This window comes from Miniopterus schreibersii (assembly GCF_964146895.1).
Source record: "Miniopterus schreibersii genome assembly, chromosome: 18".
Taxonomy (NCBI): domain Eukaryota; kingdom Metazoa; phylum Chordata; class Mammalia; order Chiroptera; family Miniopteridae; genus Miniopterus; species Miniopterus schreibersii.
In genome coordinates this window covers 8144537-8154816 of record NC_138121.1, presented here as the reverse complement: position 1 = coordinate 8154816, position 10280 = coordinate 8144537, and the positions used below count along the sequence as shown (strand labels likewise).

At 49.6% G+C, this 10280-nt stretch overlaps 1 protein-coding gene across 1 annotated transcript; it reads left to right on the top strand.

Annotated features, from left to right (window-relative positions):
• Positions 1–3732: 3732 nt before the first annotated feature.
• Positions 3733–5192, top strand: LOC308548031 (interferon lambda-3-like; the record flags this gene model as incomplete). Its single annotated transcript, XM_081119047.1, has 6 exons — positions 3733–3742; positions 3837–4018; positions 4319–4396; positions 4671–4814; positions 4918–5001; positions 5094–5192. The coding sequence occupies 6 exons, from the start codon at positions 3733–3735 to the stop codon at positions 5190–5192; spliced, it is 597 nt and encodes a 198-aa protein (XP_080975173.1).
• Between the last annotated feature and the right edge of the window lie 5088 nt (positions 5193–10280).

Here is a 10280-nt window from a genome sequence, read left to right as displayed (position 1 = left end):
TGCGGTGCGTACAGGAGGTAATCTATTGCTGTGTCTCTCTCACATTGATGTCTCTCTCTCTCTCTCTCCCCACCTTCCACCATCTCCAAAAAGCAATGGAAAAAGTACCTTCTTGCTAATCACAAAAGGGCGCCCCCTCTAGGCAGACTGGGCTCACATGGGGTGCAGTGCTCCTCTAGGGGTGCATTTCAGCCCCACTCACGGGGCCTTTGGGAAGCCCAGGCCATGCTAAGAAGCCTGTCCAGCCCTGAGTTGTTCCCCGGTGTCATCCCAACCCTGGAGCTGCTGGCGGCCGAAAGGAAGGAAGTGGTGACATGCGTGAGTGTCCCCAGCACATGGACCCTCCACCCCCACCAGCTTGCTCTGCGCTCTCCCGCCCCACAGCTAGGCAGCCTGATTCGCGATCTGGCCCCCTGAGCCCCAAACCCGCCCAGAAACAAAGCCGGTCCTCCTGGCATCCAAAGATCTGGGCTGAGAAGCTGTGTCCTTCACCTCCTTCGTTTACCTCCTGTCCCCCTCCAGCTTGAGCTGGTGCGTCCAGGATCCTCGAGGAATTCCCTCCTGCCACTTAGGAGGTGTCCCAAAACACAGAGACCCGGTAAACCATGGGGGGGGGGTGTCTGTGGTGGAGCCCTACGGGGGCTGAGGATTGATTGATGCCTGAGTGAGGGGTTTTCTTGGGAGGAAATTCCTGCCTCAGTACCACTCTGCCTCATTCCCTGTTTCCAGGACTCGCCTCCGTGCCATGAAGCCACAGTCATCTTCAACCTCCTGCACCTGCTCACATGGAACCTGAAGCTGGTGGCTCACTCCAGACTTTGTCTCTGATCTGGAGGCAGCTCTGTGGGGACCTGTGGCTTTGCAGGCAGGTGGCAGCCAGGGTAGCTATGTGTTGCGCTTTCCTCGAGGCAGGTCTCCAGCCAGTGGGCACTGAGCTCAGGAGACTCTGCCGCTGCTGGCCTGACCTCAATGGCCTGCACTGGGTACAAGATGAAGCGGGGATACCTTTCCAGTGATGACAACCTGTCCCCCAGAAGCAGGGACATTTCTGGGGAATGCATTGCCCTAAGGTCTTCCAGGGGCCTTGTCTGGCAGGAAGAGACTTGAGTCCTGGGTCCACCTGGGTCGCTGACCCCTCTTCCATGGACCAGTTTCTACTTCTCTGGTTACCAGAAGCCCAGGACCCTGTCTCCCATGGCAGGTCCCACGCCCTGATTGGAACCTTCAGAGTCTGCCTGGAGATTCTATGAATCTGACTCTTGGATCTCCCCACTGGGGAGGCCTCATCCCCTAAGGGATTTGGCAGTGAAAGGGCCCAAAGTCCTTAGGTTACTGCAGTATTTTGGATTCTGTTACCCATGTGTTTTTTGTATTTGCGACATCCTCGTGTAATTTGCTATTCTGTCTTCCCATGTTAATTTATTGCCATTATTAAATGTTCTTGCATTTACATTGATTGTCCCCCTGTGATCGTTCTGAGGGGAACTTTTGAGTTAAAAATGTTGAGCCAGAGAAATCAGGTGACTTGACTTTCAATTTGGACCTTGCCTCTTAATTATGGTGTGACTGGGCAAATTACTTCTCTCTGAGCCTCAGTTTCTCCATCTGTATAATGGCATAATTATCTTTCCCTTGAAAAGGAGTAACGTCCATTGAAATCCTGTGTATAAAGCTTCCAGCTGAGGCCATAGGATGGTCTTATTTAATGGTCTCTATTAAATAACCACACACATAAATACACAAACAATTGCACTTTTTTATTTGTCCAACTCTGTGGGCTGAGGATCTTTGCCGCTAACTGCAGGGCTCTTTGCCAAGGTCACACAGCTAGTGAGGGTCAGAGCCAGGTCTGAATCCCACACCTTTAGCTCCATAGCCCATGCTCTTAACCACCTCACTGAACTTCCTCTCTAACAAAAACAAGAATGAAGTTTAGGAATTTTGAGATCCTATGTCCATTTTCAGAATTCGCTATTGGTGCAATGCCTCCTCCCCTGGGTTAAGGCCCCTGCAATGGACAGAAACTGCCCAATGCCCTGGGAGGCGACTTGGGCACATCCCTTTTCTTGGCTTTGAGCATTTTTGTGCATCAGAGCTCAATTTTCCCAGTTCCAGATTCTGTCCACTCTCTCCCTGGAATTATGAATAATGGGAAAAGGGGTTGGGGTGAGAGTCAAGTGTGAAAAAGCCCTTGGCACCTTCTGTGCAAGAAATTCATCTCTGTGTCCTGGAGATGTAGCTACACAGAAGCTGGTGGGTATAGTGGTTATTGTCTGGGTTTCAGAAAAAACTTGGTTCAAATCCTGCCCTTACCACCTATTTGCTGTGTGACCTTGGGCTGGCCTCTTAAGATCTCTGAGTCCCTGTATTGCATTTCTTATTTATTTATTTATTTATTTATTTATTTATTTATTTATTTATTTATTGTTTATTATTTTAAGAAACTGACTTTCTAAAAAAATTTATTGATTGATTTTTTGGGATAGAGTGAGAGAGAGAGAGAAACGTGGACTTTTTGCTCCACCCAGCTGTGTATTCATTGGTTGATTGTTGCATGGGCTCTGACAGACCAAACACAAACCTCGGTATATGGGAAGGATGCTCTAAGCAACTGAACAACGGCCAGCGGTAGAGACTCTATTTTTAAAACATGTCCTAACACTAAGCTTCAGGCGGGTTCTACAAACGTTATTCCATATTTTAAATGTAGGCAAAGTACAGTGTGCCTTTGATGTTGCTGCAGGTTCAATACCACACTGTGGCAAAGCCTCGGTGATGGGGTGACACATACAGCACTTGCCAAAAAGGGGGCGTCTTTCTTTTCCTTCTGTGTTCACTGCTCCCCCTCAGACCTTCACGTAGCTCCCCCTCACTGCCTTTAAGTCTTGGCTCAAATGTGGTTCTTCAGGCCGTCAGTCAGTGCACCCCCCTCCTACACTCTGCTCCCACCTCACTTGAGCGCTTTCCTTTTCTGTCACCTGCTGTGACATATACCACGCAGACCCCTCCCTCCCACTCTCCCTTTCTCCTCTCTAGTAAAAGGCTCCAGCAAGTGTTGTTTTATGGGATTTTTTTCAAGGCTCTTTTCCTGGCACCTTGAGCAGAGCCTGACACAAAGTGGAGCCTGAGTGATACTTGGTGAATGAATGAAGGCGTTTGTCACAAACTGAGCAGGGTCCCTTGAAGTCCTTGGCCCCGTCCCAGTTCCCTAGCAGAGCCTCCTATTCCTGGGTCCCTCTGTCTAGACAATTAAAGACGTTAGTCAAGCCCCTGCCTGCACTGGGGTATCCTGCAGAAAGACAGGTCCCTCTGTCCCCTCCCATCAGGGGCTGAGGCTGCCCCTCCGGAGACTCCTCTTAGGACGTCACTGCAGTAGGTGCACCTGAGCCTGCGTCACTTTCTCTTTCCCTCCAGCTGCTCACCTGGCCCCAGGCCCCGCCCCCACGGGCTTCCCCAGCCCCGGGCTCCCCTAGTGGCTGGTGTGTTTTCCCTTTTCCTACATCAGCTGGGATTGCCCGGGTGTCCAGGCTAAAAGATGCACCAGGGAGCTCAGGCAGGATTCACATCGCAGCAGAGATGCAAGTTCAGACACACACAGAGCAGCGGCCTGAAACCCAGAAGAAGAGACTGAGGTCTGGACACCAAACAAGGCTGAGTGAGACCTGGGTGACAGCCTCTGAGAGGACACTTGGATCCCCACCTGCTGAGAAAAACCCGAGACCAGAGGCCAGGATGAAGCTGGGTGAGCCCCCATCATTGTCCGTGACCCCCTCCCACAGCCTCCACCCGCAGCCCCTGAAACTGTCCCCTCATCTGTCCATCCTTCCCTAACACAGACTTGACTGTGGGTTGCACGCTGGTGCTGCTGCTGCTGACCGCGGTGCTGAGCGGGGCAGGAGCCGTTCCTGTCCCTGAGCCCCTCAGGATGCTCCCGGGTGCAAGGGGCTGCCACATGGCCCAGTTCAAGTCTCTGTCCCCACAAGAGATGAAGGCCTTCAAGAGGGCCAAGGACGCCTTGGTGAGTGTCCCCACTGCCCCACCTGCTGTGGGCTAGCCTCCCCCCTCCCTCCGTGGGTCACAGGGCTCCATGTGGCTCAAGGTGGACCTGGACCCTCCTTGTCTGGCTAAGGTCCAGCCTTGCCACAGGGCTCTGTCCCGCTCTGGCTGCAGGGCGCTGACTCGGGTTCTTCTGCATGGGAGAAGCCTCTGCCATCCTTTGGGGGTTAAGGCCCTGCTCCTGTGTTAGCCCCCCTCCAATCCCACTGCAGAGGTCAAGCTGCAGCCCAGGCTGTGGCTGACCTGTGCCCTTGCCGTCCAGGAGGAGGCGCTCCTGCTGAAGAGCTGGAGCTGCAGCGCCCGCCCCTTCCCCAGGACCCGGGACCTGAGGCAGCTGCAGGTGAGTTGGGAGAGTCAGGCCCAGCCCTGCCCTCACCTGGGCCGGCTCCTCTGGCTCTGAGGTGGCCCCTTTGCCGCCTCTTCTCACTGGCCCTGTCTCTCTGTCCCCCCAGCAGGCCCCTGGCCTCCTCCCCTGGCCTGCCCACATTGGCCTTCCCTGTCCCCTCTCTCCTGACCTTGCCCTTCACCTGCTCCCTCCTGGGTCCTCCTCACCTGACCCTCCTCACCTGTCCTCTCACGTGCAGCTCTCACCTGTCCCTGTGTCCCCTCCTCAGGTGTGGGAGCGCCCTGTGGCCTTGGAGGCTGAGCTGGACCTCACACTGGAGGTCCTGGCGACTGTGGCTAACTCGACCCTGGGGGACATCCTGGACCAGCCCCTTCACATGCTGCGCCACATCCACTCCCATCTGCAGGCCTGTGTGAGTGCCCTGGGCTCCCTCCCAGGCCATGTCTGTGGGCTCCCACCACCCATATGTCCCCCTCTGCCCCTGGCCCTCCTCACACGCCCTCCTCTGCCCACAGCTCCCAGCTCAGCCCAGAGCAGGCGCCAGGCCCCGGGGCCACCTCCGCCACTGGCTCCACCGCCTCCAGGAGGCTCGGGACAAGGTGAGTGCCCAGGGAGTGACCAGTGTCTGGGGACCACCGGGAGCCCCGATGATGGACAGACACCGACCTGTACCTGTCCCTTCCTCTCACAGGAGTCCCGTGGCTGCCTTGAAGCCTCTGTCACATTCAACCTGTTCCGCCTCCTCACCCGTGACCTGAAATGTGTTGCTGATGGAGACCTGTGTGTCTGACCCGAGACCCGCCTGCACCTGTCCCAGCGACTTAGATTTTATTTATGCATCCCCGACTCTTCTTAATTTATTGCCACCCAACCACTATTTATTTATTTATGTGTATGAATTATCAAACTCACAGAAGATAAAATATTTATTTTTCTACTTTTTGTACAAATTGTGCAAATAAACAATGATGACAAGATGCTGTTTGTGCTGTGGGATGTGTGTGCTTGTGTGGATTGGATCTTCAGGGTTGGTCTGGAGGAGACCCGATTCGTGCGCCCACTGTGGTGCTGACCCACGCGCCCTGGACCAGCCTTAGTTCCCCAAATGCCTCCTCTGAGGGTCTATGAATTTCTGACCCGACTTGAGTAGATCTGATTTCTGAGGCCTTTGGAGAACATAGATGTCAAAGATCCCAGTTGCAGTCCCGCGCCACTTAACCATGGGGTTTTGTTCTGAGAAATGCCCCATTAGGCGATTCTGCCCTGTGGGGACATCATAGAGGGCGTTTCCCACGGAGAGATGGCGTGGCCCGCACGCACCTCGGCTGTATGGTAGAGCCCGCTGCTCCCGGGCTCAAGCCCGCACAGCAGGTCACTGTGCTGAGTCCTGGAGGCAGGGGTCACACAATGGTAAGTATTTGTGCATCTAAACACAGCAAAGGCACAGTAAAAATATGGTATAAAAGATAAAAAATGGTTCACCTCTACAGGGCACGTGCCAGGAAGGGAACCTGCGGGACTGAAGTTGGTCTGGGTGAGTCAGTGAGGGAGGCGCGAGGGAATGTGAAGGCCGGGACACTACTGTCCTCTACTGTGGACTTTACGAAGTCTGCACATTTAGGCCACACTAATGTATAAAACAACACGATATTAAATCAAGCACAAGAGAAAATGGTGCAATCAAGACACATGGTAAACACGGGATGTGCGAGGCTGCTGCCGGGGTAACACGCAGACTGTTCTACAGGAAACTCTTTTATGTAGGTTGAAGGAGTGCATCTAAAATAATGATAAAAAGTACAGTAAATGCCAAAACAGAAAGGGAGTCATTTACTATCAAGTATTATGTACAATACACAATTGTATGTGCTACACTTTGATTGATTGAGAAAACATATTTTTAAAAAAAAGAAACAGGATAGTCACATAGTCTCCAGTATCACCCCACAGGTGACCTAGAAGGAAGGAAGGAAACCTTTACAATGGAGAAATCTTGTTATGCCAGCTGCAGCCTCAGGCATCCTGTGTTTACTATGTCTCTTTGGAAACCCAGTCTCGAAAAAGACAAACTCACATCACGTTCTCATGAATGCGGTGCACTGAGGACACAGTATCATCTATGAATTACTCTCTCTTTTAAAAAATACATCTTTATTGATTTCAGAGAGGAAGGGAGAGGGAGAGAGAAACATCAATGATGAGAGTCATGAATCGGCTGCCTCTTGCACGCCCCCTGCTGGGGATCGAGCCCGCAACCCGGGCCTGTGCCCTGACCAGGAATCCAACCTCAGACTCCGGGATCCTAGGTCAGTGCTCAACCGCTGAGCCACACTGGCTGGACTATGAATTATTCTTGACAAAAGTGTTTAAACTGAATTTAAATTATTAAAAAAAGAATCAAAACAAAAAGGCGTGGAACTGCTCCAGACCAAAGGACAGAAAAAGTTATGACATTGACATCTAACTGCAATGCACCATCTTGATTGTATTGGATTCTGAATTTGAAAAAGTACATATTTTTAAAGGACAAAGCTATTGTTGATATAACTGGATAAATTTGAATGTGGAGTACATGTTACATAATATAGTGTTGCTACAGTTACTATAATGTTCAAGTTTTGGAGTATTGTGATTTATGTAGGATAAGGCCCTTGTTTTGAGATTCATAGGAAGTATTTAGTCTGCGGTATTGTGATGCCCGCAACTTACTTTCAAGCGGGAGAGAGAGAGAAAGGGAGGCGAAATATTAACACTGGCGCATCTAGGTGAAGGAAATGTGAGTGTTCATTGTACTAACTTTTCTGTAAGAGTGAAAATTTTTGAAATAAAAAAATTGGGAGTAAATCAGTAAGTATTTCTTTTTAAAACTTCTACCATGTTCCAAAAGTTACATTTTTTTCTGTTCCTTGGAGTATTAGCCAGGGGTACATTCAACAATTCATTCAACACTCACTGAGTGCCTATTGTATGGTAGGCACCGGGTAAGTAAACAGGGGTGAACAAAACACAAAAATCCTCGTTCTCATAGAAATGACACTCTAGCGGAAAAGTCAGCCTGACATTTCTGTTTTTCTCCACACCGACACCCTCCCCATTTGGCTATAGGTGTGTGGCAAAGATTACTAGTGACCTAAACTATATTCATTCTCCACTTCTTTAATAACACTACTTTGATTTAACTGCAGGTGGCAAAGCGCTCAACTAAAGGATATTTACCAGCCTTCCTTGCAGCTAGAGTAGCTAAGACAAAAGAAGCTCAAGTATTTGGGTGGGGCTTCCAGGAAAGTTTCTTATAGGAAATAGCCTACAGACAGGTGCCTTTATGCCCTTAACTCCTTCCATGTAATTTCTGCTTTGAATATGACTTGGGCTCCAACGGCCACAGTGAACCAAGAAATCATCTTGAGAATAGAGCCTGTGCGCTGAGATTGGCAGAGCAGAAGACCGAACGGAGCCTGGATCCCTGGTAATCTGCAGGGCTGAAATACTAGCCCTACCTCTGGATTTGTTTTACATGGGAGAGAAATGAACCTGTTTCTAGTAGCTGGTCTCTGTTCTAACAGTCCAATATCATTCACAACAGACAGGAGAGCAATTAGGAACACCAAAAAATTAGCCAGAGGTGATGAGGGAAAGCGATAATGATGGCCATTGTTTATCTCCATGCCTGGCATTAACTTAAGAATTTTGCATGCATAATCTTCAGAACAACCTTATGAAATAGATGAATATCAACCCATTTTACAGGTGAAGACACTGAGGTACAGAGAAGTTGAGTCATTTGGCCAAAGTCACACAACTAACAAATGGTGGAGCCAGTCTATGACCCAGGCCATCTGGCACCTCAGCCCATTCTCATACAGCAAACTACACGGCCTTGCAAACAAGAGGGAGCCCTGGGGCAGTGTGATGGACTTACCTGGGTGGCCCTGCTGATCCATTCCTCCCAGAAGCCCCAGTGTGGTCTCCTCCTACACTGATGGTATCTTGCCCATGTGACTGGCTTTGGTCAATGGAGTATTAATGCAGAAATTCGATCAGTGCTTGTGTAGTAGGGCCTGGGCTCTTGCAAATGCTCTCACCACCATAAAAGGAAGCCCAGCCAAGACCACGGAATGATAAAAAGCCACCAGGAAAGACACACCCACCTATAGAAGCATCCCAGCTTCCCAAGTACCCAGTCAGCTCACCAGCTGATTGCAGCCTCCTGAGTGAGCACAGGAGAGACCAGGAGAAGAACCACTCAGTCAACATTCAGAATATTGAGAAATAAGAAATCATCATTGTTTTTGTTTACCAAGTTTTGCGGTCATTTGTCATGAATCAGTAAATCAACAGAAACAGGAAGACAGAGATATAGGAAGTGACCTGAGGAAACATAAAGAAAAGAGACAATTAAATTTCTTAACTATTTATTGAAGCCCCATGTCCCATCAGTCCCAGGGAAGCTGGGGTGGGGAGAGGAAGTCAGAATGTCCAAGGAATCAGACAGTCCCTGCCCTCAAGGACCTCACATTCTCTGGTCTCAGAAGATTCCTTCTAGACTCTACCTATCAGATGCATCCACATAATCTTGGGTCAAAAGTGAGCCATGCCCGGCCAGTGTGGCTCAGTGGTTGAGGGTCAACCAATGAACCAAGAGGTCACGGGTTGGATTCCCGGTCAGGGCACATGCTGGGGTTTCAGCCTCAGTCCCCAGTAGGGGGCGTGCAGGAGACAGCTGATCAATGTTTCTCTCATGGATGTTTTTCTCTCTCTATCCCTCTCTCTTCCTTTCCCTAAAATCAATAATTTTTTTAAGTGAGCCACTTTTCCAGTGGTGACCTCCCCACACACACTCTGCTCACTAAGGATCTCCTTCATCCATCTCCAGAAGAGAAGAGAAAACACAAAGAGGAGCACCCGGTGCAGAGCCCCAGCTCCAACTTCACGGATGTGAAATGCCCAGGATGCTATAAAATCACCACCGTCTTTAGCCGGACAGTGGTTCTGTGTGCTGGCTGCTCCACTGTGCTGTCAGCCTCAGGAGGAAAAGCAAGGGGGCAGAGGAGGTTCCTTCTGAAGGAAGCAGCACTCAGAGCACCTGAATGGAGATGGGTGGAGAACCACCCCAATAAACACATTGTGGGCTTTTTCAAAAGTGGGCCACAATGCCCAAGAGAAATAAAAACATATATCCACATAAACACTGGCACACAAACGTTCATCACAGCATTCCTCATAATAGCCAATGAATGGAAACGACTTCAAAGTCGGCCGGCTGATAAGTGGATAAACAATATGTGTTACATCCACACGATGGAATTTATCAGCCGTAGAAAGGAACGAAGCACCGGCACGCGCTACAACATGGATGAACCTTAAAACATTATACCAAGAGAAAGAAGCCAGACGTAAAAGGCCACATACTGTAGGATTCCATTTGCATGAAATGTCCAGAATGGACAAATCCATAGAGACAGAAATGAATTCGTGGCTGCCTTGAGCTGGGTTCAGGAAGGGGGTAGGAAGAAATGAGGGGTGACTGCTAAAACATATAGGATTCCTTTTTGGGGAGAAGAAAATATTCTAAAATTGATTGTGGCGGTGGCTTCACAACTCTGTGACTATATTAAAATCCATTGAATTGTACACTTTAAATGGGGGAGTTATATGGTATGTGAATTGTATTCGATAAAGCCATTACCAAAAAATATATAATACCATGTCAGGTAGGATTATGAAGTACCAAGTACACAAGACAGGCTTGAGTATGAGGCCTGGCTTTCCTGCTTACAAACCGTTAGACCTTGAGGAGGTTGCTTCACTTTGCTGATCCTCAGCTTTCTCATCTATAAATTGGGATAAAAATAATACCTACTTCATGGAGTGACTGTGA